The sequence below is a fragment of the Pleurodeles waltl genome, chromosome 8, assembly GCF_031143425.1.
Source record: "Pleurodeles waltl isolate 20211129_DDA chromosome 8, aPleWal1.hap1.20221129, whole genome shotgun sequence".
NCBI classification, from domain to species: Eukaryota; Metazoa; Chordata; class Amphibia; order Caudata; family Salamandridae; genus Pleurodeles; species Pleurodeles waltl.
The window spans coordinates 247,482,537-247,498,835 of NC_090447.1; the positions used below are offsets into that span (position 1 = coordinate 247,482,537).

The 16,299-nt window shown below is 44.9% G+C and overlaps 1 protein-coding gene across 3 annotated transcripts in view; it reads right to left on the bottom strand.

Annotated features, from left to right (window-relative positions):
- Window positions 1-401: 401 nt before the first annotated feature.
- Window positions 402-16,299, bottom strand: part of CHODL (chondrolectin) — a 277,889-nt gene continuing 261,991 nt past the window's right edge. For all 3 annotated transcript variants that reach the window (XM_069204102.1, XM_069204100.1, XM_069204103.1), the window contains one exon: window positions 402-900. Coding sequence is in view for 2 of the 3 variants with exons in the window: in XM_069204100.1 (XP_069060201.1) it covers window positions 816-900 (85 nt within the window). In the remaining variant the exon portion in view is untranslated. The remainder of the gene's footprint in view (window positions 901-16,299) is intronic.

Here is a 16,299-nt window from a genome sequence, read left to right on the forward strand (position 1 = left end):
TCCTATACAGAGGTGTAGGACCTACGAAATACTGGAGAATTGGGTACTTGTACTTCTCCTGAGAAGTCCATGTACTTGAGTCCTGCAGAGAGTGTGAGTTACACACAGCCAAGTAGAGAGTTGAGACCAGGTAGAGAGGTGAGGTCCTGGAGAGGGGAACAGGTACTCAGTTCTGCAGAGAGGTGCAAGAGCCCACAATCCTGCCTAGCGCTGCAGGTATTCATAACCCTATGAAAACGAGCAGGTACTCATAGCTCAGTCAAGAAATAAAGGAACTCGCAGAAGAAAGTACGTGTATTCATTGCCCTGTGTAGAGATGCAAGTACTCTTAGACACTCATAGAAGCGCAGGTAACCTCGTCACAAATTTGAAATAAGGAATCACAAAATTGAGAAACATGCTAAATATTATCAAATATTTATTCAAAGATAAATTATTTGTGCATATATCCATACCAGTGTGATTCACTGTGCATCGGTCAAGTACAATACACGACAACTGAAAAAAGTCAGAACGTTTCTCTACTTTGAGACACGTTACCAAGTCTTTTAAATAAATTGTTCAGTTTCTTGCAAAGTTTGCTCATTTCTCACAATACTAATTTTTAATGAAGTTAATTGGCAAGGCATTTTTTTAGATTGAACCAAGACTAAACATTATATATAAAAAGTATTTCAGCATAGACCTCAAAAGGCAGCCTTCAGTTGTTCATCCTGCTGTTACACAGAGGTTAAGCCATTCCAAGCTGATCTTCTGAGACGACAGAAATAGATCCCAAAAGATTTGTTCCATGTTCAGTCAATTTAGAAAAAGAATTAAACTTCCATGCTCGTAGATGTCCTTGGAGTCTTCGAGATCCATAGTGTAGACTGAGTTGGGCTAGTTTTCGTTCTTTCTTTGCTGCAAGGAAAGAAAGAATAGACATCCATCACTTGTACAAAGCAAAGAAAGATAATAATTTTCTAAGACCCTCCAAGATGCCAGAAGGTATACATTTCAATGTTAACATGTAGCCCATGAGAGGAAATGGATTGTGAAAAAAATTCTATTAGTACTGAAGCTGATGCACGCATAAATTCTGGTTGCTTGCATACGCCACAGCAAAAACCATAGCGTGTTGGCTAAATGATCAGTGCCCCATACTCATTATCTGACTTACTCTGTAAGACAGTGAATGTGCGAAAGCTTTACAAGCAAAATTGAAATGTAGCAAAAAGGGTGATCTAAAAATACGAACCACAGCATGTATGCAAAAAGCACATTTCACTTTCTTTGCAAATATTTGCGAGTAGGTATAGCAAACGTGCATAGCCAAAATATGTTTTGTATTTTACGTTGAGCAAGAAGATTCGCATTTTTTACTGAAAGCATTGATGCAACTGGATACTGGCACATTTTCATGATATAAACCAAGGCCGGACTGGCCATACTGGGCATCGGTCGTTTCCCTTGAGGCTGGATGGGGTAGCATTTGTTACTATGGGTCGGTTTTGTAGCAGTGCAGCAGATTTAAAAGCACTGCAGAGTTCCTTGTATGTTCAGCAGTTATCAGGCAATAATAAAAGTGGCAAGATTATTCTGGTGATTAACGTACCTGCTGGAAATAAATCGAGGTTTGTTTAGTGACAGTTTTGACTCATCTAAAGTAGCACAGAGGGTTAATATGCCTGCTGAAGAAATTATGTACTGTGCACATCACAAAACAGTATTGTACATGCATAACTCAATGAAATCCTGTTTTTGTCACAGGGCTCCTTTTGTTACTGTGAAGTTCATAAGTAGCAATCATAATCAAGCACAAAGGTCTATGAACTGTCATCAGAGTTGCATGCAAACAGCTTAGTAAGTTATATTTTTTCTCGAGTCTTTGATTACCCAAATTTTGCTAAAATGGGTTGGTGTGAGTAGCAATAAATCGTTATTAGTAAAGTTGACCCTAACCACTGTGTTACGTTCTGAATCCTAAGTTTATACTTCACCAATCCAAGCACTCTTAAAAAATAACCAACAGTATGGATCACAACCCTACACCGTGTAGCCCCTTTGCCTTATGTAACATTTTCTATACACTGATTTACGCACGTATGATCTATTGTCTCTTTGATGTAAAGTGCTCCAACACCCACTGCTGGTAAGAAAGGTGCTATAAAACAAATGAAATATATGTGAAAAAGGGGCTATGGAGAGATGAGAGGAACTGTTAGAGAGAGATTGCCAGGGAATCATTGAAGGGCCCCAATTTATATTGCTGTATCCTGATGTACTGTAATAACATCATTTACTATGCTTTAAAAACGAATACAATTTAACACAACATGAAAAATGTGTGTAGAATGCACTGTTTTTGCTATTTCTACCCATATTTTTTGGGGAGACCCAGAGGCCCCATTGTAGTGGTCAGGCTTGCTCGCTATGCAACCTATGGGGGCTGGTCTGACCTAATTTGCCAGGGATTCTTTGGCTTCCAGCCCAGCCCCAATGGAAAACACCTCTGTAGCTCTACCGACCATAAATGTAATCTAAAAAATGATATACCTTTTCCAGTGTCAAACATAGTTTGCTAGTTGCGTTTCAAAGGGACAAAGGAATAAACAGCAGGCAGCTGACCAGGACACGTTATGATTTTTTCCTCAGTTTATTTCTAAAGCGAATCAGCAAACGTACAAGAGTTAGACTTTTAGCCTATGCCTCATTTGCAATACCTATCATTAGGCATTACTGTGGTACCTGTACTTTACATATGCAAATATGGTCATTTGGCGCTCATGGACATTTTCTTCATATGTTAGTTAAGAACATTGTTAGACTTTTCATCCTTGGCGTGGCCTCCCTTAACTTTTTGCCCCTGTTTCCCAGGTTGTTGATGTCTGCTGGACTATGATTTTGCTGTTTTTGTTACTCTGGGCACTTTACCACTGCTAACCAGTGCTAAAGTGCAAGTCCTCTTTTACAAAATGTGTATGTAATTAGTTTATCCATGATTGGCATATTTGGTTTACTAGTAAGTCCCTAGTAAAGTGCACTAGAGGTGCAAGGGCCTGCAAATCAAATGTCACTAGTGGGCCTGCAGGACTGGTTGTGCCACCCACATAAGTAGCTCTGTAATCATGTCTCAGACGTGCCACTGCAGTGTCTGTGTGTGCAGTTTTAACTGTAAATTCGACTTGGCAAGTGTACCCACTTGCCAGGCCTAAACCTTCCCTTTTCTTACATGCCAGACACCCCCAAGGTAGGCCCTAGGTAGCCCCTAGGGAAGGGTGCAGTGTATGGTCAAGGTAGGACATATAGTAATGTGTTTTATATGCCCTGACAGTGAAATATTGCTAAATTCGTTTTTTTCACTGTTGCAAGGCCTGTCCCTCTCATAGGTTAACATGGGGGCTACCTTTAAATCTGATTAAAGTGTAGATTCCCTCTGGGAGTGGATGGACATGTGTAGTTTGGGGTCTCTGAGCTCACAATTTAAAAATACATCTTTTAGTAATGTTCTTTTTAAGATTGTGGGGGTCATTCCAACCTGGCGGTCATCGACCGCCAGGGTGGATGACCACGGAAGCACCGCCAACAGGCTGGCGGTGCTTCCCTGCCCATTCTGACCGCAGCGGTAAAGCCGCAGTCAGAAAAGGGGATCTGGTGGTTTCCCGCCGGATTTCCCCTGTCTGGGCTGAATCTCCATGGCGGCGCTGCAATCAGCGCCGCCATGGAGATTCCGACCCCCTTCCCGCCACCCTGTTTCTGGCGGTTTTTACCGCCAGGAACAGGATGGCGGGAATGGGTGTCGTGGGGCCCCTGGGGGCCCCTGCACTGCCCATGCCACTGGCATGGGCAGTGCAGGGGCCCCCTAACAGGGCCCCAGCATGATTTTCACTGTCTGCTTAGCAGACCGTGAAAATCGCGACGGGTGCAACTGCACCCGTCGCACCCCTGCAACACCGCCGGCTCCATTCGGAGCCGGCTTCTGGGTCGCAGGGCCTTTCCCGCTGAGCCAGCGGGCGCTCCCTTGGCGGACGCCCGCCGGCCCAGCGGGAAAGCCAGAATGGCCTCCGCGGTCTTTTGACCGCGGAGCGGCCAATTGGCGATTTCTGCTTGGCGGGCAGCGCCCGCCGCCCGCCAATATTGGAATGACCCCCTGTGTGTTTGAAAATGCCACTTTTAGAAAGTGGGCATTTTCTTGCTTATACCGTTTCTTTGACTCTGCCTGTTTGTGGATTCCCTGTCTGGGTCAGTTTGACAGTTAGGCTGGTTGCACCTCACGCTAGACAGTGACACAACGAGAGCTGGGGTGTAGCCTGCATATCCTGGTGAGCCATCTGTGCTAGGAGGGATGGGAGGAGTGGTCACTCACACCTGAAAGGGCTGTGCCTGCCCCCACACAATGCAGTCTCCAACCCCCTGGTGAGTGGCTGGGGCCAGGCTTGGGCAAGGCAGGATTTCACATTCAAAAGAGACTTTACTTTGAAGTAGGCCTACTTCAAAGGAGTCATTGGGTATAAGAAAGGCACCCAAAACCACAGACTTCAGAAGCCCTTCTGGAAACAAGAGGAACCTCTGCCTGGAGAAGAGCTGAAGAGCTGAGGAAGAAGAGCTGCCCTGCCTCTGACTGTGCTTTGTGTAGCTATCCTGCAGTTGCTACTTCTGCCAGAGTAAAAGGGCAAAGACTGGACTTTGTGTGCCTTCCATCTTGAGAAGAACTCTCCAAGGGCTTGATTTAGAGCTTGCCTCCTGTTGTTTGAAGTCTAAGGGACAGCAAAGACTTCTCTCTGCCAGCACCTGGAGTCTCTGGAGAGACTCCTACTCTGCCCTGTGGTGCCCATCCAGTTCCTGGGACCCTGAAAGGAGAAGCTGGCAGCCTAAAGGAAAGGAAATCCACGCACAGAGCGCCACGTAGGGAAAAGATCAACGCGACTCCGATCTGCGGCTGAAGAAATGACGCACCGCCAGCTCCGCAGCTGACGGAGGCTGGGAGATCGCAACCCGCACCGCGTGGTTTTCGGATCATCTTGCGCCTGGATTTCCAACTCAAGTACAGCTGGGCGTGTAATAACAGCGCAAGGCCTGCCCGGACCCGAGAGTGCTGACCGGATCGACGCATCGCTCTCCTGCAGAAAGAAGAACTGACGCACCCCCACTCGATGAAAGGAGAAATGACGCAAAGTCCCATTCCTGAGTGGAATAGATGCATCGCAAGCCCTTTTTGACGCACACTCGCCTGTGCAGCATTATTTTTGATGCACCCAAGGTACTTTTTCACGCTAACAGTGTTAGTGTGTGTTAAAACTACTCAAAGACTCTTTTTGCATTGTTCTTGATGACTTGTGTATTGTGGATTTTTGTCGTTTTGCTCTTGTTTTGTTTAGATAAATATTTCCTATTTTTCTATACTGGAGTTGTGTAATCTTGTAGTGTTTTCATTAAGTTACTGTGTGTGTTGGTACAAATACTTTTCACCTAGCACTCTGAAGATTAGCCTACTGCTCTGCCAAGCTACCAAGGGGGTAAACGGGGTTAGCTGAGGGTGATTCTCTTTTACCCTGATTAGAGTGAGGGTCCTTGCTTGAACAGGGGGTAACCTGACTGTCAACCAAAGACCCCATTTCTAACAAACATGCAGTGGAAACGTTTGCGACCACATCAATTACATTAAAATCTTGCCAGGTCTGGCACATTTCATGTATATGCAAAATGCATGTTTTTTTTCTGGGAGGGCATATATATGTATATCATATGCTTTTAAGAATTAGGACCAATGAGGATTTGCATCTCATAGTTAAACTCCAGTAGTGAAGTTTTCAATAACAGCATTACTCTCTCCGATATAGTCAATGATTCATTATGTAAACTGTTAAAAAAACACCTCAAAGTGCCATATGTGTAGAAAGCAAAAAGGAAAATAATAATTAGAAAATTAGTTTGGATCGCAAATTACAGTTACTGTATCTCAAATAGGTTATAAGGTGTGGATATTCGTGTAATGCAGTACAACGTAGTAAGCCTGTCATATGCATCATATTGCACCATGTTAGCGCCCACGCAAAACTATTAAATGTGCACCCACACCTTATCACCTATTTGAGATACTGTCATTTTAGCAGGACTGCGACATGACATGAAAAAGAGTGGCACCTAAAGGCAGATGCTCCTGTTAGACCAAGTTGCTGTGGTTGAGGAGGAATCCTGATGATATGGTGGCAGCTTTCTTGCATACTTTGTATGGGTCCCTTGGCAGGTCAGCAAGCAGACATCCTGGAGTCCTGTGCAGACAGGGAGGACCAGGGGAGGGAGAAATTGGAAAAGGAGATGATTCAAGGGAAAATGACAGGTCCAATCCTGGTCCAATCCTGTTCCTGCTATTGAGGAATATAATGGCGTCCCCACCAGTGGGAGTTCAGGCTGATACACTATCTATCACGACCTGAAGGGATATCTGTTAATGAATCCATTGACCAGGCAGAGTGTTCAGTCATATAGCAGCTTAGATACAGCCATTCAGTTAGTGCAAAGTTGCAGAGCTGGTGCGGAAATTGGCTAGGCAGATATTGAATTGGCTTTTTACCTTCTGCAAGTGCACCAGAGTTATTTCCATTTGTTGGTCATACAGTTACAGGGTGGCTACTCTGTGGATGTGCATGCCTATGGGATGTTTGGTTGCGGTTGTAGTGTTTGAGGAATTTAGCACTTTCCTTGAATGGGTACCTATGACAGTGGCGGTATTACTTGGACAACTTCTTGCTAGTGAGGAGAGCAGGTGTACAGGTGAATTTGCGAAATTGATGAAACTGGAGAAGACATTCGCAGTAGTCGCACACAAATTTGGCATACCACTAAAAAGACTAAGGACCAGCAACATCGCTGACATTTTTGGGGAGTGAGTTTAACTTCATGGCTATGGTGTCATGGCTGCCCAGTGACAAGTTGAATCACCTGAATGGGCTGAGTGATGAGCAGCTGCAGAGAAGGAAGAGTGAGCTGTGTCTGGCACAAAAGGTGTTGGGTAATTTGAATTTTGCAGGTGGATTAGTGGCACTGGGGTGCCCTTTTTGGAGGATCATTACATTCAGGATGTGAGGGGCTGTGAAGCTGCATCATAAGATTCACTTGTCTAGCTGAGTGAGGGATGTCTTGTTGGTCTGGAAGCAATTCTTACGAGGGGGGCTAAATGGAGTGACGATATGGCTTCAAAATGACCCAATGACATGGGGTGTTCTGGGAGGGATGCTGGTATGTGCAGAGTTGCTCCCCTGCTTGAAGAGACAAGGAGCACAGTACTGCCTTTTTGGAATTTTTTCCATTACTGATGGCACTGCATCTGTGGACTGATAAGCTGAGGAACAGAAAGATGATATTTGTGTATGATAATGCAGCAGTGGTACAGGTGGTGAACACAATGATTTGCGGCTGATGCTTGGCCATTGAAGATTCTAAGAGAATTGGTTTTACTATGCTTGGAGATAAACATCTTGTTTCAAGCTAGAGACATTGTGGGTGTTGGCAATCGAGTTGCTGATGCACTTTCTCTTTTTTAGTCAGAGAGGTTCTGTGATTTGGCCCTGTATGGGCTTAGCAAGGGCTTCAGGTTCTGTGATACTTGTAGGACTATGAAAGTGTACATGCACATGGAATATTTGCTGGTGGAATAAATGAGTAGGGGGTCCCAACAAGGTTGGAAAGAGTTCACAGCATCACATGCCAAATGGTGCAAAGACAAGATGTGGTTATAGTTGAAATGTGAGAACATGTGGGAAATCTTCTTGGAGCAAGTAGAGAAGGGGGTATCAGTGTTTATAATAGAGGAAGAAGCTGGCAAGTATGGCATTTTGTGGGAATATACAGTGGGGTTGTGACTCATGCATTGAAGAGCTGCATTGGAAAATGTTAGACAGCTGGTCCTGACTGCAAGGTGCCCTGGATAAGTCACCTGATTTTGATAGGGGTCTTGGGGACAATAGTGGAGCAGGTGACAGTCATGTGCACTTCTGCCTGGGAAGCACAGCTCTTCAGAATTATATTCTGTCTGATGTTCTTCAGAGCCTTTAGTATGTAGTTGGGAAAAGCAATGCAGGGATGGTTCTAGCCAACCTCGTGTGGATGGCAAAGGATTTGGATATACCTTTTAGGAGTTCTAAGACTGTCCAGAAAGAGAAAGGAGGGAGTTGGGTGCCTACACCAGTCTGATAAGGCACTAGTATGCCCTTGGTTGGAGTAATGGACATTTATATATTAGAGGGGATGGGATAAGAACCCTATTTTCCTCTACGGCACCACAGTAATCTCAAGGCAAGTGCTTGCAGCGTTGAGATAATGCTTATGAGCTGAAGGTGTGAAGGTACTGGTCTTAGACATGCACTCATTTTGGATAAGGGCTACAATGCAGGGTTCCCAGGTGGGGATTTGGAAAGGACAGACTGAAGGGTTCAAGGAAATGGAGGAGCAGTTGGTTGTGTGTTGGCTGTTGCTCCTTGTGCAGAGTCTAACTGGTGGGGTATGGATCGAAGGACAGTCCTTTGTGGAGAAGTGTGATGAGTGCAGACTGAGAGGCAAGTTGATTAAACCAGCGGGGGCTGGAAAAAGATGGTGCCAGGGTCACCCAGTTTGGCCATGGTGGGTTGTGTTGGCGGCAACTGGTGGCAGCCTTGGGAGTACAAGCCTGATGTGTTACCTTGGGGAGAATGACTTGGTACAATCTACTTGGTTGGAATTGCTGCAGTCCATGAAGCAGGACTTGGAAATGCTGAAGGTCAGCTGGGTTTCCACCACCGTGTTTTGGAATAGGAAGGTCAGTCGGTGTTCCACCACTGTGTTTTGGACTAGGCTATTTTCTAGGAGCATGTGGAGGGGTGCACAGGGGCCTGCTGTGATAAACAGAGCCAGGAAGGAGCTGAATTAATAGATGACTGATTTCTGCTTTTTGAGAAGAGTGAAGATGATAGCGCACCAGGGCATTCTGTTTAAGTCACCACACCTGTTCAGGTATGATGGTATGCATGTATACAAGATAGATACTAACCTATACTTGGAAAGGTTAAAAAGGTCCTCAGAAGGGTGGATGAATAACCAAAAGAAGCTCTGAGTTGGGGGGATAGAAATAACACCTCGGGAGATGATCTTTCTGGTAGTGGCAGAAGGCACACTGTTCAGCTGATTGGGGACAGGTGGGAGGGTCAGAACAAGAAAAGAACAATGAAGCAATGATTTGAGGCAAGGACAAGAGCCTGATACAATGAGTAGGCATGACCAACAAGATGGTTTATGTTTGTTCAGGTGCATGGATCACAAGGTGGGTAATGTGGATTTCGATGGGAGGATCACAAGGTGATTAATATGGGCTCTAGTGTGAGAACCACGAGGACTCATGGCATATCAAAGATAGTGTGCTGGTCAGAAGTATTTGGGGGTGGGAGTTACTTATAGAAGGGGAGCTGGTTAGAATCTTGTGTTAGCCAAGTTAACAGGGTAGGTTATGCAGCTCAGCCAAAGGGCTAGGTACTCTACTTGCCAGTTGTAAATAAAGTGGCCTTTTACACTTGAAGCAAGCAGAGTGGTATGATCATTTCCTACCAATATGGGCCCGAGCACAGGCAGTGCAGCATGCTTGGGAGGAAGAGAAGGAACGATGCAGTGATGTGGCAACCATAGGATTACCCATTTACTGTAAGCATGTACTACCCACTCTGGTACATATGGTTGGGGGGTTGGCTTGGGTGATTTGTTGCTATGAGGATGTTATTGTTGTGTACTAATGTCACTGGAGGGCAAGCAGAGGAAGCCAAACTGCTAAGCTGATTGTGTGAAAAATGAGGTGCAAGAATAAGCAAAGAACAATGTAGCCAAGGTTTGGGGCAAGGGCCCAGTCAAGCGTGTGAGCAGGCTCAATGCTAGACCTGGGAGCTTTTTCAGGTGTCTCTGCTGTCTTTTTGCCTTCTGACCTCCTGTTTTGGTGGTATACTGAATTCTGCTTTTGCCAGTTTATTGTCTTTGCAGACTTTATCACTGCTAATCAGTGCTAAAGTGCAATGCCCCCTATTCAAATTGTATTGGTGATTAGGTTATCCATGATTGGCATATATTATTTACTGATAAGTCCCTAGTAAAGTGCACCAGGGATGCCCAGGGCTTGTAAATCAAATGCTACTAGTGGGTTTGCAGCACCCACATGAGGAGCCCTGTGAACAGGTCTCAGACCTGCCACTGCAGTGTCTGTGTGTGCAGTATTAAACTGACAATTCGACCTGGCAAGTGTACCTATTTGCCGTGCCTAATTTTTCCCTTTTACTACATGTAAGGCACCTTTAAGGTAGGGCCTAGGTAGCCCCATGGGCAGGGTGCAGGGTATTTAGAAGGTAGTCTATGTACTGGTGTGACATGTATTGGTTTGTTTTACATGTCCTAAGTGTTTTGCCAAAAAATGATAATTCAATTTTGTAGAAGCTCATTCTTCACATAATGATACAGAGATGTTCAACTGTACAAGTTTTGTTTTTTCTGGCAGTCATGGCCACAAGTCCAAAAAGGCAAGGCATGTTCTTGCTTAAACCATTCTGTGCCCATGCCTGCTTGGTATCCCATGTCTGGGTCAGACAGACAGTTGGGCTGCTGTAAATTCCCTCTCGACAGTGACACAAAGGGAGCTGAGGTGTAGCCTGCATATCCTGATGGGCCATCTGGGCTAGAGTGGACAGATGAGTAGTCACTTACACCTGAAAGGGCTGTACCTGCCCTCACACAATGCAGTCTCCGACCCCCTGAGTGTGTCTGGGGCCGGACCTGGGCAAGGCAGGATCTTGTCAACAACAGAGACTTCTCTTTGAAGTATGCCTACTTCAAAGGCAGAACTGGGTATAAGTAGTGGACCCAAACCCCCAGACTTTCTGGAATCAAGAGGAACCTCTGCCAAGGAGAAGAGCTGAAGAGCTGGAGGAGGAGTACTGCCCTTTTGCTGTGCTGCTTTGCTGGGTTGACTTGCAGTTGCTGTTTCTGCCTTAAAAGAGAGCAAAGGGTGAACTTTGCTGTGCATCCTGCTTGAGAAAGTTCTCCAAGGGCTTGGAGTAGAGCTTGCTTCCTGTTGGAAGTCTCAGGAATGCCAAAGACTTCAGTTTCATCAGTCTACAGCACTGGGAACTGTGTGTTTTCTGCTGTTCAGGAAGAAAAACCACTATGTAGCCGCTGACCTGCACTGTGATCTATTGACGCCACACGGAATTGCACTGCCGCTGCACTTCAGGAACGATGACGCCGCTGCCTGCAGCGTGAGCTGATGACACCACACGTCGCATTGCCCAATTTCACACCGCAGCCCTGGTCTCACTGGCGATGCTAGATGCTGTCACCGAGCATCTGCCTGCACCGTGACCTGTGGGCATCACACATGACATTGTCCTGCTTCGCAACACAGCCTCAACGCCATCCTTGCCAGCGCTCCTGACTTCATCCGCCCAGAGTTCATTCTGCAACATGTGTGACTTCAAGGGCCTGATGACCCCCAAACCGACCTCCAGAACCGACAGATAGGCCAGCGACGCCACTCTCCGGACCTCGTCACAAGGATCATGACACCTTGCATTTCCAAGCTACTGTTTGCGGGTCTTACGGACACCGTTGCTGGCCCGTGACTCCACGGCCAGCCTGAACTGTTGGTTTTGTTGATCACGATGCCGTGATAGCCCCAGGTGGAGCTATTGACTTCATGGAACTGTCTTTTTAAGTAATTCTTGCAAAGTTCATATCTTTATTACTGTAAGTTGGATTTTTCTCGTTGTGGTCTTGTTTTAAATAAATAAATATTGGCTATTTTTCTAAAACTGGTGTGGTGTCCTTTTGTAGTGTTTCCACTGTATTGCTGTGTTCTATGTAAAAATGCTTTACACATTGCCTCTGAGATAAGCCTGACTGCTTGTGCCAAGCTACCAAGGGGGTGAGCAGAGGTTATCTGAGTGCGTATCTCCCTTATCCTGACTAGAGTGAGGGTCTCTACTTTGACAGGGTGCAAATCTACTGCCAACTAGAGACCCCAATTCTAACACTCGACAAGATGATTAATGTTTGTTCTGGTGCAAGGACAAAAAGGTGGTTAATGTGAGTTCCAGAGCGAGGGTCACAGAGTGGTTAATGTGGGTTTTGGTGCAATAACCACAAGGGCTGAACGGTCGTGTGCAGTTTAGAAGTGTAGGGGGTTGGGATGTTGGGGCTAGGTCATACATAGGGGAGGCAGGCTTGTTAAAACATTGTTCTAGGCCAGTGGACAGGGTAGATTGTGCACATGGGGGCTAGGTACTCTGCTTGCCAGTTGTAACTAAAAGTGTGTATCTATTATTTTTTCACCTGATGAAGAGTTATCCAGTGTACACATATTTTACATCTCACAGCAACTCCTAGTCCCAGTCAGGATAACACTGGTTCTACAATACAATGTGAGCAGCAGGCTCATCACATATCAACCATTAACAGTCTGTTTCATAGACTGTAACATATTTACAGTCTTGAGGGACTTACCAAAAGATGGAGTAAAGACATGAAATCCATCCTTGTTATTCAATGCAACATTGTCACTCCAATCAAAACCTGTCTAGTGGCATCTTTAAGACACATGATGTTTCAAAAACCCATAAAGCCTCACTCATCTTGCCACCCTCATAACTGCTTCGGCACCACCACACTATCCTCTTACAACATCCTAAAAGAGCACTCTGGCCCAAGGCCTATTTCCATCCTCTCACAGTAGAATTCAGTTAGGGTATGCCTTAATTCAAAATGAAGGGTTCAGGAGACCAATAAGTGAAATATCTTTGGCTGATTTGACATGCTGTTACAGTTCTGTGATGAAGCTCTCCAAAGACTTGAGCTAAACCAGAGTCACTTCACTGTCCCTTTCTCTCCCTTCTTCTGAGTAGCATTCGATGTTTGTGCATGTGTGTCATAGATAGCAATCTTTACATACACAACATGAAATGTGTTAGCTAAGACATGCTTGAACAAAATGTGTAAAATTACGACTATGGTGCGATACCTTGACCATATAAGCAGACAATGAATGCTCCAAGGGAGACTAGTGAGGCAATGAGTGTCAATGATCCCAATTGGTGGATCCGACTGCCAGCACCCCTAAAGAATAAGCTGTGACTGCTTCACAGGTTGTATACTCCGCACTAGGGCACTTGAAATGTTATCCTGCTAGGCATTATATTGATTTGGCAGAAGTGTTCCAATGCATAGCATTCATAGCCAAGCTTATGATGCATAGGATGATATCACAAAAATGAGCAGTGGAAGCGATAGCTACAGTTTGGGGCTGACTGGTGTCTTAAATAGTCATAACCCGGAGAAATTATATCAATTTAGGCCATCATTTTGAAACACCCATAGATCGTGTGATGTTTATCGTACTTGATAAAATCAGACTCCCAGAGTTTAAATGTATTGGGTGCATTGAATATCACCTGATTACAAGTTTTTGGAGAATAACACGCAGCTTTTGGTGTTTACCATACCAAAATCTGCATGTACTGGCAAACACTGGGCATTTTTCCCTGACAAATTATAGCAGGTTTGACCTGTCAGAATTTATCAGGGGAAAACTACAAGGTTGTGATAAATAACACACAACTCGTAATTCTGATTCCTTTAAAAACAAGGGTTTGCACAAGGATCTGAATGTAACCTGAACTCAAAACGAGGGCCATAGTCTAAAATGATTGCTTTTGTTGGCACCTGTAATGTAAACAAAAGAAGATCACTAAAATACAATGCAAGATATTAACAAAGACTTAACAGGGCACAACAAATCATGGAAAGCAAATCACAATAACAGTAACACAACAACAAAATGTATTAATGCAGAATAAACATACGTTATAATAAAAAGCACAACATATCACCACCACTGAAAATTCAACATAATGAAACGGTCAAACATTATTGTCACCCATTACCAACTCCACAAATCTTCTTTCATAATATTTTGGTAAAAGGTGAATACGCCAAGCACTGCCTAGTTTACCACCAACGACTTTTAATGGCGACAGTCAGACCTAGACGGGCGTAAGAATAGTACATCCACGATTAGAAGTTATGGTTGAGTGTACTATGTCCTCCGAGGATGAGCGGTCTAGTTGTGGTAATGTGACTACAGTCAATTAGTACGTGCTCTTCTCAGACCCGGGTCTTGACCTAGACACGACCCGGTGTAGCCAAGATTAGTGCATTTGGTGAACATTTCAGTGTGTAAATGTGACTTGTAATGATTTCATACATGCATGTTTAAAGTTATGAATAATTTCATCATGCATATTGAAGTGTGCCTAGTCTGGAGAAAACATAGTCACCTTGGGGGTATGATTATGTGAAGTGGCACATCTATAACGTAATTACATTGAGGAAGACATGAGCATTTGAAGGATTGTATGCTTGAGGGTTGGCAGGGATGTGATCGGGATGCTTCTCTTATACAAGTTGTATTTTTTCATCACTGAAGCAGAATTCATTTATGATACGTACCTCAGCATGCAGGAAACGTACCCAGCTTGGAAGTATGTTCCAATCTGCATTGAGTGTGCATATGAGTACAATCTAAACTAATACGAAGAACATTAAACCAACCTCTCTCTACACATTTGACTTGGTAGGTTAACTTATTGATGGTATGTTGGTCCCGAGGGACCCCTTATGAATTACCAAGAGGTTTGAAACGTCCGAGTGTCTGTTTTCCTAATGACATGAGGAACTTGTTATTGTACTGTGGACTGTTCCTTGCTTAGCATGGATTTTATGGATATCACCATGGAAATACTGCACTTCACTGCCCTTTTGATCACCATACCGTCTGCAGTTTCACTGATTTCGTTGACATTTATATGTATATTTGAAAATAAATAGAGCAAAAGGATTTGAATAGCAATATAGTGGGCTGGGATTTGTGTACATATACAAGAGCCCCTCAAAACTATTGTTGCTTTTTGATACACAGCTTGAGTTTGATATGAGCTCCCATATAAAGTTTATCTTTGTCTTTTGCTTCTCCCCCTATGAGGGCAGATTAAAAAAACACTTTATATTGATGTTTTAATGACTGGTATACAAAGATAACTTTTTTTTCAATAATCAACTAAAAGAAAAGGTAGCTACAGCAATGCATACTTTTTCATGCCTAAATGTTAATGGGACAAACTCTGGGTCCCTGAATTGAATAACTCTTCAAGGAGTAGGACCTGGGTTACAATAAACACCATGCTCTGTATGGGCACAGTTTTCCAACCATTCCCTTACAGATCGAGCCCTCTTAAATCATGGTAGCCACTAAACCCATGGGCCCTCCTCCAGTGACTTTCCCTGGTACTACTTTCCAACCTCCTTTTTCACAAAGAGACAGAGATGAAGAAAACTAAACCAGCAGGTGCATTAGAGTCCCCCTCCTTCTCCACATTGGATAAACGGTGACAATCAGTCATGCAGTGACCTAGTGGAAAACCTCAGTGAGAGAATACTTACATCCACAGAACTACAACTGATAAATCAGGGTCTAGGATTTACACCCATGAATGTTGGTGATTAGTTCACCAGTCAGTCAAAATTGGCATCATTTGTCACCTCAAATTATTTTGTGGTTTTATTTCAGAAGAAGACAGTGGAAAAAAAGCATTGGATTAAATAAGACATCCCATTTCAATGCTGCTCTTCCAGGCGCCACAGTGGCAGTCAACACCAGGTGGTTCTAAAGGATTACATAAAACTAACTAGTCTGAGAAGAAAGTCAACGCCGTGTCCTCCGCCTGCTTCCTCACCCTCCGCATGCTCCGCAAGATCTTCCGCTGGATCCCCGCCGACACCAGAAAAACCGTGACCCACGCCCTCGTCACGAGCCGCCTGGACTACGGCAACACCCTCTACGCCGGGACCACAGCCAAACTCCAAAATCGCCTGCAACGCATTCAAAACACCTCGGCCCGCCTCATCCTCGACGTACCCCGCAGCAGCCACATCTCCTGCATTGGCTCCCAGTCAGCAAAAGGATCACCTTCCGACTTCTCACCCACGCACACAAAGCCCTCCACGACAATGGACCGGAATACCTCAACAGACGCCTCAGCTTCTACGTCCCCACCCGCCTCCTCTGCTCCTCTGGCCTCGCACTCGCTGCCGTCCCTCGCATCTGCCGCTCCACGGCGGGTGGGAGATCTTTCTCCTTCCTGGCGGCCAAGACCTGGAACTCCCTCCCCACCAGCCTCAGGACAACCCAGGACCACTCTGCTTTCCGGAGACCCCTAAAGACCTGGCTGTTCGAGCAGCGATAACCCCCCCTTTTCCCCTAGC